This window comes from Neopsephotus bourkii, unplaced genomic scaffold (assembly GCF_033783945.1).
Source record: "Neopsephotus bourkii isolate Nb327-2 ecotype Australia unplaced genomic scaffold, CSIRO-AGI_Nbou_v1 NB_1016, whole genome shotgun sequence".
Classification (NCBI taxonomy): Eukaryota; Metazoa; Chordata; class Aves; order Psittaciformes; family Psittacidae; genus Neopsephotus; species Neopsephotus bourkii.
In genome coordinates, this window is record NW_026901505.1 from 3,592,362 (window position 1) to 3,618,212 (window position 25,851).

The 25,851-nt window shown below is 39.9% G+C and overlaps 2 protein-coding genes across 8 annotated transcripts in view; both read right to left on the bottom strand.

Moving 5' to 3' along the window:
• Positions 1–241: 241 nt before the first annotated feature.
• On the bottom strand, positions 242–8,659 carry CUNH5orf47 (chromosome unknown C5orf47 homolog). Its single transcript, XM_061360303.1, has 5 exons — positions 7,826–8,659; positions 6,167–6,255; positions 4,613–4,715; positions 1,834–1,883; positions 242–1,467 (listed from the first exon to the last, which is right to left on the bottom strand). The coding sequence occupies exons 1-5, from the start codon at positions 8,109–8,111 to the stop codon at positions 1,441–1,443; spliced, it is 555 nt and encodes a 184-aa protein (XP_061216287.1). The 5' UTR covers positions 8,112–8,659; the 3' UTR covers positions 242–1,440.
• Positions 8,660–16,262: 7,603 nt separating this feature from the next.
• The window catches only part of CPEB4 (cytoplasmic polyadenylation element binding protein 4), a 42,970-nt gene continuing 33,381 nt past the window's right edge, over positions 16,263–25,851 (bottom strand). For 6 of the 7 annotated variants that reach the window (XM_061360295.1, XM_061360290.1, XM_061360289.1 and 3 more), the window contains 4 exons: positions 25,400–25,518; positions 24,398–24,512; positions 24,007–24,188; positions 16,263–20,706 (listed from right to left, as the gene is read on the bottom strand). In XM_061360295.1, the coding sequence (XP_061216279.1) occupies positions 20,479–20,706; positions 24,007–24,188; positions 24,398–24,512; positions 25,400–25,518 (644 nt within the window). In that variant the 3' untranslated portion in view covers positions 16,263–20,478. Of the gene's footprint in view, positions 20,707–24,006; positions 24,189–24,397; positions 24,513–25,399; positions 25,519–25,851 lie in introns of those variants that run through there. The other variant, XM_061360291.1, reaches the window with a different exon arrangement.

Consider the following 25,851-nt stretch of genomic DNA (forward strand, 5'->3'; position numbering starts at 1 on the left):
TCCTGTAAAAGTAGCAATTATGCACCTGGAAGCAAAGCTTGGTTTCCAGGGCCCCTTACCTATGCCAGTAAAGGTACCAACTGCAGCTGCAGTTTACAAGAAAAGAGACATTAGAGCAACAACTCCACAATTTACAATCCAGGATTATGAATTAAATATTCCCCATGAAAACATTTCATTCACAAAACTGTGGGAAGAGGAAGATCATCTTATTTAGCACCAACCCCACCCCCCCAAAAAAAAAACCCAACCAAACTTGTGACTCCAAACATGTATTTTGAGAATAACAAAGAACTATGACATTTTTGCTATGCCAGAAAAATGATCACATCTTGATTGATTATTTTGCTTTCTCACTTCCTTTTCCAAGCTGAAATGTCAACTATTTTAAGTAAAATCAGAATATTACTCAACCACAAACCAGAAAAAAAACCTTGATGCCAGAGCTGTCATCAAAAAGGCACATTCCAGTTATATACTTGCAGTTTTGCTATTGAGAAAACAGAGATGAAACCCTACCAAATGCTTTGCTGCTTAATGACACAATCACTAGCATATTATTAAAGCTCAACACTCTGACATCCCAGTCATTATATCTGCGAACATTATGCAATGAGGAAACAATCCTTTTATTGAAACCAAGGATGTCTAATTGTGACAGGTGAATGTTTTAGCTACAGAGATGAAATCCATACACATACTATTTTTATGCAGTGCTCATGTTCCATTTACACAATTTGCTAGTTTAAAAGGCTTTTACAGTCAACCAAGAGTTCAAGTATGAAACTTCATAACAGATGAAAATTATATTGTGTTACTGAAGTCAGCTAGATAAACAATACTTTCTGATTATGATGATATCATTATGTGCTTCACGATGAACAGCAAGACAGAAAACATTCACCTGGCTTCATATTCAAAGTAGTTGCTGAGATTCATGTATAAATGGATGAATGAACAGAAGGGTAATTGTGTATTATTTTAATATAATAAAGTCAAATTTATTCAAATTGGTAAGAAAAAAAAATGTGTTTCTTTGTATCTTGTGTGGAGTTCTGCCTTACTGAATTTGTGTTTGCTTATGATTCTGACAAGCTGCAAAAAATAGATATAAATACTGTCAATGCTAAATTGTATCTCTATTCTTTTGCAAGCAAACTGTCACAATATTACTCTTATTGCAAAGATTTTGAAAACTAATAGCTAAGTGAAACACTCGACTTAATGACTTGAAATAAATATCTTGCAACAGAACTGTTTAAGCCACTGTAAAAACAAATCTCTTAAACAGTAGAAGCACATGCACCACACGAACAGGGAACCTGTGTGCACTGAAATCTCTCACAGCCTTGCCGCTGACTTCAGTAAGAACTAGATCAAAGTAAAAACTTTCACTACTTTTATATTTCCTTTTGGATTGAGTCTTCCTTTAATTTCTTGCTATACCCAGCCAAAGATGCACTCCTCCTAGAGGAAAAAGGTGACAAAAGTGAAATGGTGCATTCCCTTTAATGCTAAGAAGTCAAATATAAAGCATGCCAAACAAATACTCTATCCAGATCCCTGAGGTTTTACTTTGGACCCTCACAGAAGGACTTGGCTCAATAAAAAGGTAAACTCCACCTCCCAGCCTTGGCAATTCCCACAGCCCTTTCTGCTGAGGACAGAGCTGCTCTACTTTCCAAATATGACTGAAATCTTGAAAACATTTGAGCCCAATGTCAGGAATACTGAATAGCAGTGCTTATTGATAACACTAAACAACAATATCAGTGTGTCTTTGGAATGTGATTATTTTGTTTAATCTTGCTTGGCAACTAATGGTCTACATACCCTGTCCAGGGAGGATGGCTCATTCTGTGAACTTTGGGTCATATCATTGCCTGTGGGAAAATATTATGTGGAGACATCATCATTTTCAGTCACACCAAATCTAACCTTAATTGCAACAATCCAAGGAGTAAATAGGTAGCATTATAATTCAAACAGATCTTCATTTTCTCAAGAAAAGTATTTATAGAGGCAATAAAATGCAGAATGAATTTTCTAGCTTTATTAATCTAGTTTTAAAAAAAGATAAAAATGAACCCTGTTTACTCAGATTTGTTGATCTTTATCTAAATGCCTGCTAGAATTATTCTATTTGCTTTTTGTTGAATGAAAAATTCAGATCAATAGAAGACTTATCTCCTTGATTTGATGTTTTGTAACATCTGCTAATTAGAAAGAAGGTATTAGAATTGGTGATTTTCACTTAAATAGAGCTTAATAGTAGATTCTTGAAGCTTCTGAAAAGTGAGGTACAATTACAGTTGAGCATAGAGTAAATGTTGGGAAGGAGGGGATGGTTGGGTTGGGGTTCTTTAAGTCACTGGAAATTATATATAAAGATAATGCTCTCCCTCCAGATGACAAAAAGAAATTAGTATTTGAAAAGAGAACGGGCCTTGTCCACAAATACAAGCTTGACAAAGCAGCCTGTTGCATATCTATAACAAACAGAAAGCAGATTAGCAGCCATTGTGCTGAGATGGTAAATCTACCAAGGATATTCTGTATCAACAGAAAATTGGGGTGGGAGGTTTAACAATAACTTGCAATTTTGGAGACAATCACTTATTATAGATTTCTACTTCTTTTTCCTTGTCTCTTTTTCTTGAAAGCAAGCAAACAAAAATCCTGGAAGACTTTTATTTTTCTTCATTTTTCCTACCTACACATTGATATATATGTCTTACATATACATACAACATACACATTAATAGCTACTCACAAAAACTTCTGCAGTGATCTAAGCTGTAAGAGAAAGTATGTGGAAGCTGCTAGATCAAAATCTTTAGATTTGATACAAAAGCAGAGTGTTACAGTGGCTTCTGCAGCAGGCTTATAGCAGAAAAATCCCTAAAACACTACTAATCTTGAAGACACACCCACAGCACCAAACTCCTCCTGGCTAGCAGGAAAGGGTGAGTCAGGAGGAAGGGTGCCTACACCTAATGCTGTGGAATTCTTACATATCACAGGTACTCATATAGGCAAATAATCACTCGCTCTCATTATTGTGATATTGTGAGGGTCGTGAGGCACTGGAACAGGTTGCCCAGAGAAATCGTGGATGTCCCATTTCCTGGAAATGTTCATAGCCAGGTTGGACAGGGCTTGGAGCAACCTGGTCTAGTGGAAGATATCCCTGCCCATAGTAAGGGGATTGGAACTGGATCGTCTTTTAAGGTCCCTCTGACACAAGCCATTCTGTGATTACTGCAAACAAATGAGCAGTAACATGGATGAAGCATGCACCAATAGTGAAGCGGAGAGCATTTTAAATGATGGCAAAAATAAGAGAATAAGGAGTATCAGAGCCAAAAAACATCTATATGAGGAGAGATTTAGTAGACTGGAACTTCTCAGCATAGAAATATGACAGAGCCCAAAGGAATCTTGATTGGCTTAAAGAATATGAATAGCACATAATTAATACGCAGCATCTCATAATACCAGAATTACTGAGGAGCTGGTTTTAAGACAAACAGAAGTTCTTTTCCACATAATGCAGAATATTTGCAGAATATATGCAGAATATGTTGCTGCAGTGGAATTTCTTTTAGTATTCCAGTAACATCCACTGCAGGTCATAGGGGACACTCACAGGGACAGATTTCTGTTTTGAACCAGAATTGTGCTTCTTTTGTTCTCATGAAAAAAACATTTTGAAGGAGTATTTTCTTGTCACACGTGTGGAAATCTAATCAGTGTGACACATACAACATTCAACAAAAAATAAGATACTGGCAACAATGGGTATACTTCTGTGCATATACCCCAACACGTGGGAAACTTCCATCAACAAAAATGTAAGCTAATCTGAAGTGTTGTGGGTGAATATGCCATTTTTAACGTGCCTGGTAACTCTTCATGGATTAGCATATTCTTCTTCCTAAAAACTCACCAGACAGTGAAGCCAGAAATTCCAATTACATTTGTAAGCATATACTGCATTATCTTCAATTGTACAGCAACTACAATGTCTCTAATTGAAGTTGGCTCAATGCAGAGCATCAGTTTTAATTCCTGAGTCATTTTCCAGTAATGAAATAGCTGTATTCAGGGCACAGTGTGAGAACATGTTTGATGGTTATGTTAAATTGTGCTACAGCTACCTTTGGGGAGCATCTGAATTATTTATTGTCTGCATGAAACCAACCACTATTTTCCTATGTGAAAAAAAACCCTGAGTTATTATTCATAAAAGTACTGCCTTAGACACATGTGTGAATAGTAGTTTAATTACATTTTTCATGTGTTCAGAAAAACTAGCAGATATTTTATGTTCATGTCTTCTTTAACATTACTCTGCAGCAAAAACACCTGCCATCCTTCCTGCAAATTAATACATACAAGAGCCTCAATGAAACACAAGGGTCAAGGGTTTTTCAGACATGGCTAGAAATGTCTGAAGTATGCAATGAATCCCATAATTTGTGAGCTGTAAAACCTACTACTCAAAACAAGCAGCTGAATGGGCCTTAAACCTAGGGATCTTAAGTCAACAAGCTTGGGATAATAGTTTGTCTTCTCTTGTAAAGGAAACCATTATCAGTTCATTGCCTACCTTCTCCATTGAACTGTTTGCAAGTCACGAGCCGGCTTCTGAATTCTTCATTTTCTGCAAGCATTTTTGAAATGACTTTCCAGACCTTAGGCCAGACTTTAGACTGAAAGATAAAACTGAACTTTCTCAGTGAAGCACACAAAAAGTTTGCAAAAGGGCAAAACTTTGAACTCTCCAGCATGATTTTGAAGTCCAGCTGGTTTTTTTGCTGAGGATTGAGAAGGGGAGCTGTAGAGTAGGGATATATATGGGGGATATACTGAAAGAACCACCTCTATTTCAGAATCAAGACATAAATTACTCCATGATTTTCCACAAGATCTCCTCCTGTGTTGTCTGAAACTCTTGTTTATCCAGGACTTGTGAAGTGCCCTTCTAGATAAGAACAGCTTAAAAAACCTGTGTAGAGCCATTAAACTCTCTTCAAAGTCATCCAAAATGAAGGGGGAATAAGGGGGGGAATATGAAGATTGCTTGTTTTTCCAGGAGCAAAACTTTCCATGTAATCCTTCAAGAGGACTGTAATTCAGATCCCATGCTCAGATTCCAGAATAGCAATGGCCTTGCCTATTTCATATCAAATCCATATTCATCTGTTTTATAGATGTTGATGGCCTTTATTTTAGAGGCATAAAGGTCTGTCTATAGTGGGTACATTTCAGACTTGTGCATTGAAAATATTAAATTGGAACTATTGACAAAGGCATTCAGACAGAGAGGCAGGCTAACAGATGTAAATGACTGACAATATGCTAACGTTATGACTTTTACTAGACCCCATCCATGAAACTAGTTTAAATCTAAAGATAATTCCTTTCCCATGGACATTTATTGCTCAAACATAATACATATTCCTCATTCTTTTTGAAGACTATTTAATGTACTAGAAGAGTGATATTACAGTATGTTATTAGTTGTACCCCTGAAGTCAGTAGTACTTTGCTGTTTTTAAATCAAGTATCTGTGACATTACTATATTATTGTCTAGCTGATTACTTGTACTTCACGCATTGCAAAATCTCCTAATGACTTACTATTTTAATAAAGGTGTCTTAAAATGTCAAGCATTTGTTGAACTACTGAACAGGAACAGAAATACATTTGTGAATCAGAAAGTAATTTTGAATTGCTACTAGTATGGTGTTATTACCTCTTATTCTTGCCTCCACTTATTTGTAAACTATAGGGATTCTTTGCTTAAAATGTAAAAGGAAGAGGAGCTGCAGAGCTTTTCTCAGCTGGGTTTGACCCAGCAAGGTGTGCAGCACCCTGGCCCAAATCCAGCAAAGCGTTTCAGTACAGGCATTAAGTCAACAGCACACTCTCATTTTTCAAGGTAAGCACGCACTTAAGTGCTTTATTGAATGAGAGCCAGAATTTTAAAGCCTCCAGAGAGGGAAAATAACACCATTTTTCTTTTCTGTAAGTAAGGTTTTCAGTAACAGACTACCAATTCAATCTTTTAATCTCCTTCATGCTCTCACATAGACAGAATAAGCAGGAAGCAATTTTCTCAAATGCAAAGGCACCTAATTCAGCTCTCACATTTTATACCTTTTGCTTCTTTCGTTTAATTACTTTATCAACATTTCTTGAAGGGAGGGGGAAGTCGAAGGTGTCAGCCTTGGCCTCTTGAAGGTCACCTAGGCAGAGAGTTTAGAGAGCATTCTGAGTGCAACATATTCCTGAGGAAGCTGTAGATCTAGAGAGATACTTTTTTCTGGTCCCAGCAGGTTACAGGATATCAGAACTTTCATTGTGCTAACTATCACCTTGCTTATTTTCTCCATTATACTGTGGAGAAAGTGGGTGTCTCAAACTCCACAAAACAGATTTCAAAACTGTACAGCAACCAGAAATTAAAACAACAGGTTTTGGGGAAATACAAACTAGCTTTTAATCCCCTCTTTTTCCCCTTCCTATGGCAGCTACTAAAATTCTGCCTGGGCTTTAAGAGGAGGTGAGTAGACTGAGGCAAGAAATCAAACAGAGCACTAAAAAACAGAAGCAAGAAGGACAGGTTGATCTTGTGGACTCAAAACAGACATAGAAGGAGGAAGGATTCATGTGAGTTCCAGCTACCCAAGTAGCTGCTGGACAGGCATGGCATAAGCTGAAGAAAAGAGTGACCCATGTGGGGATGTTGAACAAGGTCACAGCCGTGGGCTCATCCCTTGCCACAGCAAGGCTTCCTCCAGGGCAGCACAGCCCCACCACCAGGTGTCCAAGGCAGCCACAGAGATTTGAGTCACCCATAATCACAGGCTGCCTCCGAGCTACGGATTGGCATCACTTAGATAATAACCCTCAGAACTGGCACTTTTAATTGCAGACTAATGCAACATTTCACTTTGCCATCTTCAGAAAAATGGCTTTTAGGAGGAGGAAAAAAATAGAAGAAAATGAAAACATCTCAAGAGCAATGTTAACAAAACTCAGGACCACCCTAACAGTCTCACCCTTCACTTCCAGCTCACATCTCAGCTTCTTCTCCAGAAGCCAGGTCACGCTCCCCATTTTCACTCCATTTCATCCCATGCAGCAGAGCTGTTTCATAACAGCTCACAAACAGTGGAAAACTGCCTACTTCTGTTGTTTGCTGTTATAAAAAAGCACCCACACCCGTGCCCATCCCAACTTTCTTTGGTTCCAGCCACAAAGAAAGAACATTAAGAAACATCTTCGAGCTGTCCCAGCAGCAAGGGGCCCAGCAGCACAGCGGCTCTCTGGTTAGGTGGGAATCTCCTGAGGAGAGGCAGGAAAGATCCCAAAGTGAAGTGTGAAATACAGCAGCCCTGATGGGTGTACCTTATTTCTGGCCTTATCGCTTCCACAGGGAAGGACAGGGAAGGCTGCACTGCAGGCAGCCACCCCACCTCACCTCACCTCACCTCACAGGATGGAGACACTGTGGCTGGACAGCATGAAGAGTTTGGGGCAAAATATAACATTTTTCACTCATGTAAGTTTAACACCATGTCCCTCCTCCTGCCTCAGTACCAGTCTAAGTGTACCAGGCATAACAAGAAAAACATTGTGCCACCTTCAGCCCTCAGCGTGCACAGTCTCTGCCTGAGGGAAGAACCCAGTGAGGCAGCATCAGCCATGCACCACACCGAAATAAACCATTTCCCGCCCAAAAAGGAGACATGGTGCTGGCTCTGCCCTCCCGCGCCCAGGGGCACAGAGGTTCCAGGGTCCAGCTATACATACCGTGATGGCTGCTGACAGGCTCCACCACACCACAGCTCCCCACCGCCTGCCTTCTGCCACCTGCAGCAGGCCCAGGGCTGGTCTTGTGCCCCAGCACCAGGGCACCCCTCTGCCTCCTGACCTTCCCTCTGGGGCTCAGCTGGGAAAACAGGGGCTCACCCCGGCCCTCCTTAGCCTCCTGGCAGCTGCTGCCATAGCGGATGACAGAGCCGCAGCGGTGCGAGCCGAAGCTGTTGACATAGACGAGCGGCACAGGTGGCCTCCTCTGGCCGCGGCCGGGCGCCATGTGTGGCAGGGCAGGGTGGCGGCGAGGCCCCTCTGAGGCAGGGCGCTGAGGGGAGACAGGGGCTCTGGGGCGCCTGTGGTGGCTGCTGCACTGTGAGGAGCACTGTGCCAGTGGCCCCTTCCTCTGTGCAGGCACAAAGGGGACCTGCAGAGCTCCTCTCCTGCCCTATCCTGTCTGACCACTGCTGTCCCATTTCCATGTCCCAGCTGGGTGGTGGAAAAGGGAGAAATAACTGTTTTCTGAGCAGGAACAACGAGCTAAGTGCAGAACAGGAGCTGGCCTTGCACCATCCCAGTGTCTCCCTCACCCCCATAGTAACCTGCCCCAAAAGGTTGCTTTTGGCCAGCATTAATTAGGGTTTGGTGCAGAGTATGTGGCCTGAAGTCATATATTGATCTACTTCATGCAAGTTATTGATGAAGTGATATAGGGGACTCCAGGCTGAAGGTAATGATGCATTGTTTGTCTTTGCTGTGACTTACAAAAGGAGAACAAGCAGCATCTCTCTGGTGTGGGTGCTTCTGCACTGAAACACTGCTGCTGCATTGATACACAGAGTTTCACACCACATACTCAGAACAGTTTACCTGCTTGTGCTGGGTGGATGGCTCCAGCAACCCGCTGAACAATGCTCATGAAACATCGAGTACCTGTTGTCAGCCCTTCAAGCATCAGCAGGCACACAGGGCATTGTGTGATTATGAGGGGGTGCCCACTGCAGTCAGGAGTCCTTCCCATGGTTTCCTGCAGAGACGTGTCTCATAGCAGCAGCAGGATCATGAGATATGGCCAGTGGCAAGTGGAATGTCTCAAGCCATTTAGGAGCACAAGTCCCATTGATTTGCTTTTGCTTTGGCACTGAAATACTGCTCCATATTATTTCACAGAGTTTCAGCACACTGCGCTGCTCAGAGGAGGGAAATAAATAAGAGTCAGAATAAATGCTATGAAAAGACCTGTTTCTAATTGTTTCAGCAGCACCAGCCATATGAACGATGTCGTCCTGGTGGGAAGAGCACGAAGCAAACCGGAGGCTTCCCCCATCCTGTGAGGAGGCTGAGCGAGGTGTCGGGGCTGCAGTCCCCTGGTCCCCTCGCCGGGATCCCCTGGCAGGGCCGGGTGCTGCACAGGCGGACCCCGCGAGGTGGCAGCCTTACCTACGGAACCAGCCCGTGTCCCCGCTCCCTGGCTGCAGACCCGGCGCTCAGGGCAGGCAGAAGGCCCACACTGGGCAATCTCCCAGCATTTCCAGCTATTTTATACACTGTCGGGGGGAGGAAAGAAAAAGGCATTCCGCGTATGCAGCTGAAAAAGAGGAAAACAGCTTCCAGAGGCACAGCCTGACGGTTTGCCAGAGGAAATCACTATTTCCCAATAAAAGGACATCCACTGCAGGCCCTAAAGTGTATGGACTAAAAAGGAGGTCACAGATAAGATACAACCATCGAGTCACTGGGCTTAAGATCGAATCTGATCTCAAAACCATCCAAACACCAGAGACTCCCTCCTCCTCTGCAAAAGACCTGAGCTAACAAATGGTCCCAGTGAGGCAGCAGCCAGAGAGTTCAGCGTGGGGATATTAAACCCAGAGAGAGGCAACCAAATAGCTTCATTAAAAACTGATCCCGGTGTGCAAACTTTGTCATGCATATTAATCACAAAGCCCTGGTAATGAAAGCACTCCTTTTGCTCAAATACAGAGGTCTCAGTCCGCATGACAAAAAAGCATCACTGAACACATGCACACAAACCTAAAGAGCACCATTACCATTCCATGCCTGTCTTCCCATTGTGTGTGAACACTTGCTGCTGCATCTTCCTGACCCAGAGTTCCTTTTGCCAACTGGCAGACTGCTTCCTTCCTATGGCCTCAGCAGGGCAGCAGGGCTGCCAAATCAGTGGTTTTCTCAGCATCTGTATTTATGGAATAGACTTCCACCCTGCTAATACAAATACACATGCTTTGTGTGGCACAGTTTTTTCCACTTCTCCCAACAGCACATTGCCAGGACTTTGATTTCAAATGCAAATTCAGCTCAGATCCCTTTAAGAATCTACTAAGAAAAATCAATGTCACCCAAAACCTATGAGTGGTCTGCAGATGTGGAAAATTCAGCTATTTTAGCTGCACACTGTTCATCCTCTTTTCCACATGTGTGAACTGATTACCAGCCAGCCACTATCTCTGTATTTATCACTTGGAACAAACATCTCAGCTTTTCACATATTCAACTGTCTAGTTAAAAATATACCAGATTCTAGCTTTCAGCCTGTGCCTCATCACGCTGTTTGTTTTGTATTCAAATGTCAGCTTCTCCAGCTCAGAACTTGCATTGTTTCCTGAATTTTGTTTCAGTTTTACTTTAGCCAAGTATGAACCACCATCTATTTACCTTGACTATTATTTTAAAATAAGGTAGGTTTTGGTGGTAGCAAGCCTCCAGCTTATGCCAAGGAGAAGAAAGAAGCCAACAGGACACTGCTGGATGCATATTTAGTGATTCCCTGCAAAAACAAAACTTCTACTGCTGGAGATTTGTTCTTCTATGAGAATTCTTTGCAGTGGAGTTAAAAAACAAAGTACTTGCATGATTCAACATAATTCAAGGTGAGGCAGATTGCTTATTAAGTGCTACATTATCTTGATCAACTGCAAATTGTGAATACATCTGAAATATGAATCTTAACACTGTTAACAGGGATTTTTACCTGGAAAGCATGCTAATTCTGACTACAGCTCCAGTCAAACCTTGTTAATTAGACCCTCAGCAGTAGCACAAACAATTACTGTATCTCCTTTTTCCCAGAATGTTTAATAAGAGTCGCTGGAATGAGGTATTTTATTAGAATGGGGTTACTTTACAGAAGACACTGGGGACCATTTATTAGGAATCATTACAAAAAAACAAAACTCACCATTTCTGGTAAAAGGAAGCAATGCATTGTGCCTTCAGCTTTTGCTTACTTGTAAAATTTCATCATTTACAATGGCTCTCACAGTTAATTATGTAAGCAATAACACAGTGCAGCAGAGAGATAAAATGGCCAGTTGCCATTTTAACACACCTGCATTTCATATTAATGAACCTGCATATCTCAGATTGTTTTACAAACCATACTTGTGGGAATCGCTTTATCCGCACCAGTTGTAAGGAGAGGCATATTTTCCCATATTTCCATGCTGCCTTAAAAATATTTAGCAGACTAAAAACCAAGTTTGTGACATAAAAGCCTGAGCCTCCCCATGAGAGATTTCCAAGTCACTGAGAAGATCCACAGACTTCATAATCAAAACCCAAACCAAGGAGAGAGAAACCCTTGCCTTGAAAGGACTTCATGTTACAGTACTTAAATAGAGATTGACAACCCAAAATAAAGCTATGGGGGAAAATCAAAGAGGCAAAATGAGCACTGAAGATAAAATGGGAATTAAAACAACCTTATTTCCTGGAAAGACTTGTAGTCAAGTGGATACAGCAAAAGGCAGGCAAGGATTTCAGTTTCTCTGATTTCACTTTTCCACACAAATGTGCCAGTTCCTGGTACTTAATAATGACATCCCTTGTTTCCATATCAGAAATAGTAAAACTTTTATCAAATTTTAGGTTGCAGAGACTGTGATCTTTAATGTTACTATGGCTGTTCTGGGGAATGTGCAGTTAGACCTTACATGAAAACACAGATGAGGAAGTTCAGTCCTACCTACAATAAACCTCCAGATATTGTCTCTCAGATCCTGGAAGAATTCTGGTTCAGTACAGAACATAAAAAGCAAAAATCACTACATCACCCCCAGCATTCACCAGTAATGTAGATCTTCTGAGACCATCTGTCCCAGCATGGAAAGCCCACGTTTTCTTAGCCTCTATGAAATCTAACACGATCTCAGGCCAAAGTGTGCCTGCAGGCTACCATAGTCACCAACGCAGTCTGTCTGCATATACAAGACAATCCATTCCACTGCAGTATAAATACCACTGAACATACTCATTCCTCAGCAGTAAGCCCACTTTGTAATGGCACTAGGGTCTTTGCAGAACTGTTTCAGATACTGAGTATTTACCCTCTCCCTGCCCCCAGAGATGCGAGGATGCTGCCAGCAAAGGAACAGAGCAGGGTTTCTGTCTCCAAGGATTGCTAGCTCCTCTGGGAAAATGGAAGCAGTCACTGCTTTGTTCTTCCATCACATTCCTCCAAAGACATCCCCCTGTAAAAGCAACACTTGAGCAAATTTTCTTGCCACTGAATGAAGAGCTGATTCCATCACTGTGTACAGAGCAACATCTGCCTGTGAACAGCTGGTCTTTGCTGGAGCAGAGCTGGGGGCTACTGCCTGCTGCTTACAATGAGAACGCTCCTCAGAACCCTAAAAAATCACATTTTACTCACTGAAAGAAAATTCAGAAACACTTGGCATGAATGTACTCCATACACAAACCAGTGCTGGGCATGTGCTTAAAGCGACAAGCACTGTCTTGAAAAATGACACTTGGCTAAATTGACAACTTAATGCTTTCACATGCATAGCAAGGCATAAATGATCACTAAGCTAACTGACCCTGGTTCATGAGTCAGCAGCAGTGTGAGATGGCGACTTAGGTTGAGCAAACACTGTCTCAGGCATTGGGCTGGAGAAGGTTGGAGACTTTATTTTAATGCACTGCTCTGTGTGTGAATAGCTGCCCTTCCACAGGTTACAAAACTGTGTTAGGAGCTGCACTCAGCATGTGCCAACTGCACCTACACCATCAGTCTGCTGTTTCAGTATTTAAGTAAAAGCAATGTTCTTTACTCACACGAAAAGCTAAGCAACATCAGCTGCTATACAGTTTTGGAATAAAAAAAATGTCACATAGCTGAGAGTGATAAAAACAAGTCCATTTTAAACATTAAGATTAATGCAAGACCAAAAATGTGCTCTCAATGTTACACTTTACCTGCATCGTGGGTTTAATCTCAGCTTTCATGACTCACCAAAATTAAAATTTCAGCAAGAAAAACATAATCCAACACACACCTTATGTATTTCCATATTGTACATACACGAGGAGGACTGAGAACTTTTGACTAGCAAATTTTGCGAAGGAACCTTAACAGAATAGTTATGGTTTCTGCAGCACCCTATACAAGGTGACTGAGGGAGATTCCCCTAGTGGTACATTCAAATAAATTAACGTTTGGTATGAAACTGTCTCTCTGAAAAGCTCTACAGAAAGTCAGCAAATTGCAGTTCCTGTGTCATGAAAACAGGTGATACCTGATGGCATTAATGAGAGCATCTAGTTTCAGAAAGACTTTCTCCCCATCTTAAATGGGGAGCTCAGTAGTATCTTTAGAGCTCTGATTCAACCCCCTTCAATTTCTGACTGTAAAGACAGCTGCAAGTATATTCTTATCCCAGAGGCTGTTTTTCATACTGACAGACTGAATCAGCTTATTTTACACAGAGGAAGAGATGTCAGTGTTTTTTTCTCATCTATCCTTTCCGAGGCTATTATTTGTCCTAGATTTCCTGTAGGCATGCAATGTTCATTTTGGACCATGGCTGAGCAGGCTTTCCGAGCACTGAATAAACAGCAGCTGGAGCATCAGGACAGACAGTAGAAGGTGTCCAACAACAACCTGGCATCTAAGAGACTCTCTTTCAACTATACCTTAGCCTTTAAATCTGTACTGGATGGGTTATATCCATCTCCACCCAAAGTGAGTTTCTTCACTGATGTGGAATGCAGCAGTTCATTTAGTGAAAGTAGCACCCAAGAGAAAGCTGGTGGCTGACTGTGCTTGATGAACAGTTTGTGCTGAAAGAAAATATTTGAGATTCACACACTGTGGAAATTCTGAAATTCCACCCAGCAGGAATACCTCCATCTTCTGGAGTCTGCCTGCAGTATTTTTTCATAGTTTTAGGACAAACTAAAACCCGAAAGGGATTTGTTGTATCATCTTTCCTAGAAAGTTACTTCTCAGCAATTCAGAAGCAGCCAAGGCCATCACTACCAAGAGTGATAATTTTCAGTTTTGGACAGTACAGACTTCTGGCATTTGATCTTAGTGAGCTGAATTTTTTAGACTCTCTGTAACAAGATGTCATTTATTAAACATTCACAAAGTATTCTGCAATCTCCAGAAAACTTCAGACTGAATATCCACATCCCCAGCTGTAAATTAGATTCTGTATCCCGATGAACAACTCCAAGTTCATAGCATTTTAAATTTAAATCGATTAGGGAGTGCCTTATTTGTGAAGGGCATCAGTGATTCCACCACCATGGCATGAGAACACTTAAACCCTCCAGGTACCAGAACCAAATTTCAAAACTACCATACTTGTTAAAACACTGTCAGATAAACAACTGATAAGCTCAGGCTTTCAGAAAGGCCATTTGCACTTGAAAACGATGTCAAGACCTTAATAGCACATTGAGAGAGGCTGAACTATGCCTGTTTCCAAACAATACCAATGCAGAGGACAGAGAGATAAGGCTTCCCTTGCCAGCCAAGTCACATGCTAAAACTGGTCAATACAGCCTGGTGCTGTTTGGCTGGCACAAAACCCAACACTGAACAATTCATTAATCACTGGTCGGACAACCCATCTCTGTACTTTTGATCCAAGGCACACCAGCATTTTCTGCTTATTTTTAAACGGCCATTTTAAGGCATTGGAACTATCTGCATAGAGTCACCCATGAAACTTTTAATTCTTCTTAAAAACTAGTTTCTAAAGGCATTAGCTTCTAAGTTTGCACCAGTTTCTAAATTTGCATCATCTGAAACCAAAGGCAATTGATTAGCATCCTGCAGAACTTATCCCATTATAGCTCAGTTCCGTTTGATCTGCATTTCCTGAAGCACACACAGAAAAGAATGATACTCTACAGCCACTTAACATTTGCAACAACATGCTTTAGATGATGACACAAGATGTTAGCGCTCAGACACCAACAGCAAAGTGCTGGTCAGCACAGTGAGCACAGGCTGATTCCTACAGCAATACTGTATTTTGGGCAGCAGTTTTCTCTCACAAGGTGTATGTGCATATTCCAGCTCTCACTTCCACTTAGCACAGCACTTTCCAGATGAATCCAAATTCCACTTCACTGAAGCTTACCTGTTTGCAGCAAGGTAACAAAATGATGAAAAGTTTATGAATTCCTACCTAGTGAGGATTCAAAACTCTGAATTCTGCATGGTTCCTGTTGCATAGTCCTTGAAGGGCAGATACATAAGGTTCTAATACTTCACAAGAATTTTTAGACATTTTTAGCTTGAATATTTTGAATTAAAGGCTGACACCACCAAGCTCTTTAAAACGCCAGACTTCTTCCTTCTGTTAGTATCAGATCACAGCCATGAGACAATCAGAAAAGAATCCTTGTCTGTCCACGCCTTGCTTGGCTCTACTCTAGCCATAGTCTAGTTAGCTTCTTGGCCCAGCTGCACAGTGCTTTCTGACTTAGATGATGCACGACTTACATGTGCACACTCAGTGGTATTCTTCTCACTGAACATGTCACCTGCCCAGTTCACTTGGTTTCACAGCTGTGCATTGGTTTTCATCTTTGTCCCTACAAATTAGCTGCAGAGAGCACCAAGAAGGAACAAGTGATCCAACTACAACTCTTTGGCTAAGCTGATGTGCTTAAGGCTGTGCAAAAAATAGAAATGGTAGTGCTGAAAATGCTGAAAGGCTTTTCAAAAGCTACACAGGATTTCTAACAAGAACCAAATTCACAGAATTAAGTAGTTAGCATTCAACAGTCCCTAAGGACAACACCTGGACACAAGCAGTAAAAAAGGTGGCTCTCACAGCCTGACTGAACACAGAGAAGATCTACAGTCCTCTAAACATTGTCCTGTCCATTTCTGTAGCACTGCACATTGATTTTGTACCAACTGGATGCAGAGTTCAGGGTACTCAGCATCTCTCAAGTGGTTATACCCTTCCTCACACACTCCCTACAAAACCGTGCTCAATGTCTGGACCAGAGCAGGACGGCAGAACTTAGTCTAAAGCACTTTACACATCATATAGCCAGGGGTGTGCCATACACTTCATCACAATCACTTCCCTGAGCCCCATGAGCTTCAGCCACAAAGGAACACGTTTCTACAGCAAGCTTTAAATAAAAAGCTTAAGAAGAAACATTGAGTTAAAAGTTTTATTCATTCAACATCTCACATTACAAATATTTAAAAATTATATGCATACTGGTATAAATAGTCATTTGCAAACTATTTAATAACATTAATTTTCACTAGCACTTCAACAAATGAACTCTTTAAAAAAAGTAACTTGTGTTATATAACTTAGAGTAGAACATACAAAAATATGAACTTAAACGTGAAAATGACTTTAATAAAAAATGAATTACCCTTATTTAAAATGCTATAATAAATACTACAACCTCCCCATACACAGTAAAAACTATATGGAAATTCAGCCAAGTAGTACAATTAACTGACATACTTAAATAACTTTTCCTTCTGATAATATGAGCAATACATTGGGGGGAAAACATATTAGGGATTAGTAAAAACTAGACACCCACTTGCTAAAAGTTTCACTTCCAAAAAATATAACAAAAAAATCTGATGAAAATTATAAAAACTAATTATACTTTAAAATTTAAAAATATAAAAAATAAAACAGTTGAATACAATATTGTCCCAATTCTTACAATGCTATCACAGTAGCTTTAAAATAAGATAATAAAATAAAGCAAATGACCAAAACCTTTTATTCCATTTTTTTTAAAAATAATCTCAAATTTACATTAGTAGAAAGATTGATTTCTGATTCTTTTCTTTAGAAACACCAGCAAGAAAGAGGATTTACTAGAACAGTAGAAAATGACATTTTTAAATGTCTGCAATTAAAAACAAAGAATTACACTGCAAAGATCTTCCAGAAGTCTGAAATAGGTATTGCACATAACTTGAAGTTAACTTGCCACAATTAATCACATTCAAGTTTTAAATCACCTTTTAACAGAAGGTTTTAACTCTTCAAAAACACAAGGGGTGAATTATCAAGTCTTTCCAACAGCATCCTTAGAAAAACGCTAAATTCATTCACTGCAAGTTTTAAATTTGCATTCTGCAGAGGTCTGTGTATGGAGAAGTATATACTATACCAAAAAGCACGGGGCAGTGGGGTTCCTTTACATATAAAATAATCAGAAACACTTTATTTTACATTGCAAAAATAACCATGTAATTACTCTGTAACTACATTGTAAGTACATGGCCAGTGCCATGCTAGTGTGATAAAACTACATGCGTATTAACCCCTCTGCAAATTGAAGTGATACCCTAAGACTGGTAACCTAATTACATGTTAATTATGCTTGGAGCTACATGGTAACCCCAACTACAAATCCCATGTAATCAGAAGGACATGTAATCGCTAGTTAAGTACAGAGTAATGTATATAATTGTTTATGCCCTGTAAATCGAAGTGTAACCAAATAATCTGTAAACACGCTTGTCACACAATCACAAGTGAATATTAGTAGAATAACAATTTCTTACATTAGTCATGCATACTAACATTACATGCCTGCCACCTAGCAGGCTCTCTTTTTTTCTTTAAATATAATTTAAAAGAGCAGACACATTTCTGCATCAAACACCTAACATCAATTTGTTATTAATAATAAAAATGGCTAAACATTCACCAAAAACGTCTGCATTTGTGTATAATCTTTAAAAACTTAGTAAGAAGCGGTAGACAATTCTGATGTTTCTTTACTTTTAAATTTCTACACTATATTTATGCATTTAAATTTCATGGGTCTAAAGACAGTGTCATTTGTCACTTTCATGCTTTTTCTTCTTTAATTCTCAACTTTACATATACTATTTTTCTTAAATTATATGTACACCAAATACCTGGTGCTGGGCTAAGATGTTTAAGCAACATGCTTTCTTTTCTCTGCAGATTCTAAAATAGCATTGCCAGTGCACAACATCCATAATTCAAAATGTATGCAGAGCACTGAAATGTATAAAAAGCAGAATATAAGAAAATAAAATTTATTAAAATTATTTATATTAAAAAATGAAGTATATGAAGATCTCTCAGTAATAAAAGTACAAAAAGCTACTCTTTGCAATATGAAAAATTGAGGTATTGCATAAAGAGATATCCCGTCAGTGAAAAGTGTGCCTAAAAATGCTCACTGTTGGAAAAACAAGATATACAAAAGTAGTGCATAACAAATATACATTATGTGCATGACAAAATAAGTTAGCTACAAAAACACTGTACCGAAATTCAGCAGGTCATGTACAAAGGGAAAATTATTATTCAAAGCTAGTTCTCAAACAGTGTTATTTCTTGTAATGGTAACCCATCTCACCTGTTTACTGGGTAGGATCGGCACAATAGCACACCCCAAGCCACCTACAAGCATTAAAAAAATTAAAGGAACATTCCAACTATAATTATGTACTTCAGAGAAAAAAAAGTCCCTGACAATCTACACAAGAGCACTCTGCATTTGCATTACTGTTGTCAATATTTTCAGGGATTTCATTAAAAGCAGCTCCCTTTCTATACTTGACTAGTAGACAGCAAATGTCTCCATTTTGACCTTTGGAACTTGGTAAGGTATAGTTCATTAAAGCCTGTATTGAAAATAAAAACTGCTTCTCATAAAGATAATCTGCGCTGGGGGAAGGGGATGAGGGGGGCCGACAAAGGCTTTTAACTGAGCAGATGTTTTCCAAGCAGTGCTGAGGCAAGTCTTTGGTTTGAGAGATTCCAAGATGGTACCATGCCACTTGGGCACTTCAGAAGATTGCCACTGAATGTGTTTGTTTGCACACTGCTAAATAACCATTTGAGAAGTTGGCCAGGGCATTAGTTCAAAAGTAATAAAAAATAAATTTTCAGAACTACTCCTTCATTCAACTATTTCAAACTAAACCCCTGCACCCACTCTTGACCATTCAATTAACATGTACTGTGTTAATGCTTCTCAAGGTAGAACTTATTTATAATAAAGCAGGCATTAACTTAGCAATGTTGGCACTTCAAATACCTGTGTTTCTTTTTTTCTCCATATTAAGTTCTGAAGAGGTGGAATCTTAGGATTCTTTCTACAGGAACAGTAAGAAAGGCATATGCACACTTGCACCATTTCATCCACAAACTCAGAAAATAGTGCAAACCAAGACTTGGAAACTACTTAGGTTCATGCCTTCTGTTACAACTAAGCTAGAGGGTATTTAAAACTAACTTTACATCCAAGATGGGAAACAAATAAGCAGCCAATTTTAATTTGTGTGACACAACGGAATATCAAAACTTCAGAAAAATCAGTGATATCCTTGAGGTATTTTTAGGTTTTCTACTTTTTCACGTCAAAATGGAGAGCAAAGGCTGGCCCCTGATGAATGTTAGTAGATTAGGATATAGAGTTATATATAGCCATCAAAAATAAAATCTATATATTTATCCTTCAGGAGAGGAAATGCCAGTTAACTAGTTGTCATTACTCTAGCTTTGGTAGGATTTCTAGGGCTGTAACCAGACAATTGAGTTCTCTTAAAGAAAAAAAAGTGCACTCCCCCCTCAGTAGTAACTTTAGTCAACTTTTACATTCAGGAATTCTTAAAATGTAATCATTTTGATGAAAATATAGTAAGCTCTGCCTATCTCATTAGCAATTTGGATGTGGGTGGTAGTCAGAGGCACAGTCAGATACTTACTGAGCTAGGTTTTCAGCCTCAAAACCCTTAACAGATTAAATAAAGAAAAAGAAAATTGTTATAATGCTGCTTCAACTTTGCTCATGCATTTTTGTTGCTTTAAACATGCTCTTTCCTGTTGGTAGGTAAATGCTAACTTCATCTGTTGCTGGAAAAATCTGAAGTCGAAACAAAAAGAGAGGCAAAAACAGGCTTCCCTGGGGGAAAAGTGTCAGAACAGACTGATAGTGTTATTGTTACACGGTTATTTTAATAAAAGTATTCTTAAGTTCTTTATTAACAATAATTTAATTAAAAAACCAAAATACTCTATTGTTTCAATTCTCTTTTCTTAATATTTTTCTCTCCTCTAAGAAAATGTTGCATGAAATTAAGTGTTCTCTTGGTAGTAAAGACAAGAGAATGCAACTCATTGCAACATGTTATCAATACGAAAAGGAGTTCCCAATACAGTTTTCAATGACAAGATTCTACAAAATACCCATATTATAGGTCATTCTTTCATTATACTATTGTTAAATTACAGACTACTACAAAAGGGCATGCTATCTTGAATAAGAGAAAGGGTAGGGAGGGGTAGGGACAATCAGGATAACAGAAGAGTGCACTTAATTTGAGGCCTGCATATGAGCACTGCAGTGATCATTTAGTTCCAGCGGAATGAAATATGTCTTGGGCGATCTCCTCCCTCCTTCACCAGGGGCTTGTGGAATTCCCTGCCAGCACGTGAATGGATAGCAGCCCAGCAATATTCACAGTAATACTGCAGACAGGTAACATTAGCACAGAAAAATGGAGCAAATTTTCCACCACAACGGGCCCCCTGACATTCATCACAAAGCTGATCATCCAAGACATATGGCTTAACTTCCACCTGTATTCAGAAAATGAGAAGAAAGTTTATAATTCTTAATGACAATGCAGATAATGACAATTCCACACTATTTACTGTCTGTGTTCTAGCAGGACTGTGATCACAGTTCTGTAGGAGGACATATCACACTCGAGAATTTTCCCTCTCATTACACATGATCATCACCATTAAACAACCAAAACTACAGGCACTTGAGAATAATCCTGCTCCCACTGTCCTCCCTGAGCCTTAAAACAAAAAAACAGAAACCAATGCTGACCACCAGGCCACCACTTATTTACAGAAAGGACCAATCAACCTATTGTTACAGAACTGATACACAGACTCACATCAAAACCCTGCACATCTATTTGCAAGTATGGTGATGCACAATTAAGCCCCCACTCTTTCAGTTAGGAATGTAAACGGTTTACACAACACCAACTGCAGATTAAATATACATGTGGTCTGCAAATTTCAATCCCTGAATTTCCAGCTTTAAAAAAAAAAAAAGGCATTTATTATCTTAATAAACAGCACACTTATGGTTTCTTTTTATGTGGCTTAGTCTCCTCAGCAAAAGGAAACCCACCTAATCTTGACAGGATCAAATGAGCAGCTGAACATGGGACCAATGCCCACCTACGCTGCTGGCATTAATGGCCAGATGATGAGCAGTAATTCAGTACAGCAGACAAGAAAGGAGAGGAAAAATCTCTTCAAGTTCTTAACTGATCATGACTCACAGGAACTTACCAGCTGGTGCTCCAACCATACATCTACAATGCAACATCTGCAGGATACTAGCTTTTAATCTAGGAATTTGCATACCAAACCCAAGCCTGCTGTACTGTCAGCTACAACCTCTGCTCACAGCACTCCAGAGTGCTTTTTCTGTGACAGCTTTAAAGCAAAGCTTACTGCTTGCAGTATCTAAGCTGGCTACAGTACAGCTCGTTTAGACATGCCTACATGTTTAAATCACAACTGCAGCACTGCTATCCCCTAAAGGCTCAGATTCACCTCCAAACCAGTAATCACCTCCATTCCCTAGCTCCACAGAAGGTCTGTGTCACACATCAGAAGCACAATACAAAGCTTCATGTTAAAAAGCATAGGTACAAGTTCCTCTTCTAGAAGTGTTTATGGGCCTTCTCTGAAGCTCCTTTAATTACATTTTCACAGACATTTCCAAATACCGACTGCAAGTTGTGTCTCCACTGTTCAATCTGCATCTGGCTTAGGGATGCTCCCTTCTGTATCCCACAGCCTCAGAGGTATGCCAGGCCAGCTCATTCAACTAAGGACACTCACAGGCTCCTGTGATTTTAAACTTACCCCATTTTATCACAGTTCAGCCAGAGCACTGAAGTAGTTTGATGTCATGCTCACAGTACATACGAACTACTTGGAGACAGCAGAGCAGCCTTTTACTTTTTTTAATTGATTTTTCTCCTCTTCCACTGCTGGAGTTGTGTTTCTCAAACACCCTCCTCCATGCCAGCTCAGAGAAATTAATTTGTAAATGAGCAGAGGGAGACATATATTCCTAACACTAACATTCTGCTTTCATCACCTAGTTTTCTATCTAGTTTAAGGCTGGCTATTTATTGTCTTCTGTAAGTGCTAAGAGGAGAATCTATAAAAATGCTATGCAGGGCTCCTTAATGTGGCAATTCTGCTGCTCTATTATGTTTACTCAGACATATTTACAGGCTGAACTACAGCACAGGTAATTATACCTCTGCTTGCTTAAGCCTGTTACTGAAGCACTGGGTTTTGTGCAAGGTATTAGTCAGAGTCCTCAGCACATTTATTCAGCATGTGCTGAAGTGCATGTGCCAAATATGGCCTGCAACCGTTACTTGTGCTAGGTACAGCAGGATTTCCCAGCTACAGAGAAAACCCTTAAATTACAGAAACTTCATCAGGCATGCTTAGGGTGGCAGCACTCATCAGCTCTGCAGTGATGGGTGCTGCAGGGTGCTGATCATTTAATTTACATTATCTCTTTGCAGGGCACACCCTTCAGCAGCACCCCTTGCCCAAGTTTACAGGAAATCCCTTCTTGGTATTACTTTTAGTTTTATTTTTGCAGAAAAGCTTTATAAGAAAAATTATTAATAGTACCTTATTAATAAAGAGTAGTATTGCCACTTTTAACTCCCTCATGCACCCAACCCCTCCTACAATGAATCCCCCTAAGCACTTACCTCCCCACATTTCTTCTGAACTTCACACAAAATGGGGAAATGAGTTGGGAGGAGAGAAGGAAAGGGAAATAGATTGCAAAAATCTTTGCTACAGTTCACAAGTACTTACTCAAATTTGTAGTCCCACCAGCTTCAATAGACCTATTCACCCAAGTGTCTGCTTATGCAAGCAAGTTGCACAAGGGCGGCCCAAATTATTTGTTCAAAGCTGCACAGAACTTATTTCAGAGCCAAGATTAGAACAAAGACATTCCAATTCACAGGCCCACAGTCAAATTATTGTTACAGTTCTTCTACCAAAGCTTTACAGCCAAAGCAGAAGTGAAATGATAATCAGCTAGGTTTGGGATTTTCCTCTGTAGTAATTACAAAATTAAGATTAATAATGACAATCACGGAAGAAAAATCCAGAGACAAAGCATGAATTACAATGGTAGATTTAAGGATCCATGTTTCTCCAAATTGTGGCCCGAAGATCACTGTTACTGGCAAAGCCACATTTTATATAAATGAGACTGCAGAGTCAAGCAAGCTGCAGATCCATTTGGCATATTCCTTTAATTTATGATAATAAAGGAACAAAATAACCAGACACAGCCTTGTAAGCCACAGAACATGACTGTGAGGCTGTAATGTGCACTAACGAGTTAATGATGCACTGCTACGATGCTCTTTAAGAAAACCCAGCACACAATGTGTAACACTGGGGCCAGATTCTGCCCATTCTCAAAAGATGCAGAACAGGAGTAAGAACTGCTCCATCCTTGGCTGATACCTTACTTCCTCACGTTATACAAAAACTACAAGTGCAAATACTTGCAGCAGGAGAATATGATGAGCACAATATTCTTATAAAAGGGCAAGGCAGCTGACATGCTTCCCATTACGCTAAGCAATTTGAGCAAGTCTGCTTCACAGTTGCCTCCCACATTCCAGAAGCACCACTCCTTCATTTTATTCTGTGCTGTATCTAAGTGGCACAATCTAGGCCTAAATATGCAATTAATCTGATATAACATTTACAGTCTTCACAATGACACACATTTACATGGAAAAGCATTTCTAGAGAAAGCACTGAACAAAAATAGGACATGCTTGAAGACCTTACCCGTTTATCTATCTCTCCATGCTGCAGCTGAACAAAGCGAGCACTGATAGCAGCTATGTAACTCTGTTGATTAGAGAACGCAACCCGCCCAGCTCCTTTTGGGTACTTCAGCTCAGGGTCTGTGTCAATTCCAGCATAGCACACCCCTCCATACAGCCGATCCATTATCATTGCAAGTTCCACTAAACCAGAAAGGAAAATCAAACAGTGGTGTAGGCTTCGTAATTTTTAGTAAAAGCATCAAGTTAACAGTCCAGTTGTATTCATGTCCCCCACTATAAGTGTCAAGAACACTTAATACTTCCCTTGCTGAAATAACTTGTTTCCCCCACTGCTCCCCAAATCGGACTGCATATTCAACATGCCCAGCGCTGCGGAACACGCAGTGTACCTGCTCGTAAAGGCCGAGGAACACCACCAACAAAAATGGTTTTTCGTGGGTCAAGAGGCTGTGAACCATCCATAACAAAATCACTATCACTAAGGTTCCAAGGCCGGATCTGAACCTATGGACAAAAAGCCTTTTTTTTTTAACCATTCACAATTCAAAGTATCTCAGTAATATAAATTAAAACAGTATCCTACAAAGAAGAAAACCTCTTAAACGGCTGTGCTTTCTAAACTTGTTTTCTACTTGTTCAGCAATCATTTCCCAAAATGAGATGGTAATAAGCTCTGTTAAGACAGACTACTTGATCATGCTGAATTTCACCACTTCCTTGTTACCCAAATTTCTGGGGAAAAAAAACTTGCCCTCTACTTACACATTTTCTTAATCATGTCTGAACTGTCCTGTATGAACCACACTGGTGCATTCATATCTACACTACTCGCGTTGTTCTAGCCAAGTGTGAGCACTAGACTAGCGTTATCTCAATGCAACAGGCTCCAGTGCACGAAGTGGTGTGTTTATTTACTGTGCAAAACTAGCTGCTTTATATTCGCCTACAGCTGGCCAAATTTAAGCTACAGGAATAGAGCAGGTCTCCAACTGTTAACAGACTTGCATCAGCCCCAAAACCATTCATACTTATAATTTACAGTTCAATGTCACGTGATGGATTTGTCTCTGTCAAAACATGTTACATACATTACTCAGGCAATATGAATTCTGTAATCAATTATAAGCGTAAAATACTTGTAATAAATATATTTCCAGACATCAGCAATGCCAAAATTCAGCAACCCTTTTTCTAACAGAGGTATGAATTGTAATTAGACTAAAAAATTTCATCATGTCTAGTTTAAAAATAACTTGGTCTTCTCTTTGAGAACTTAATTTGACATCTTAAAGGAATTAAACATTAGCAATCTGAAGACAGAAAAGAAGGAAAAAAGGCATTTGAAAGGAACAATTTCTGATTATTCTGCAGGCCCTGACAATTCTACCTACCGGTTTGTCTTTGATAGTGGGGCTGGAAACACAAAGATAGAGCTTTCCATCTTCTTCAATACATGCATCAATCAGTGCCTGTACAGAGCTTTCATCTTGGAAGAGCAAAAATGCGTATCCTACAAAAACGAAAACAAGCAAATAACTTCCTTTGTCTATTGCCTGTAGGATCATAATTGAATCCAGAATTATGCTTGACACCATGTCATCATGCTACCATACAGTAAGGCACAAGCTTTAAGGTGCCCTCACACATTCCAACCCAGCCTCCTGCAAGTCCTCTGCAGAGACATGAAGAAAAGCTTGCTGATTAGCTCTTTCTCCCATTTCCTTTGGAAAGGATAAACCAGCAGGATGGAGTGAACAAAAGCCACAGCTGTAGACATAAACCTGCCATGTTGGTTGCTAATATAAGGCACAAATCCTTCCCAACTTCCATGGAGGTAATTTAG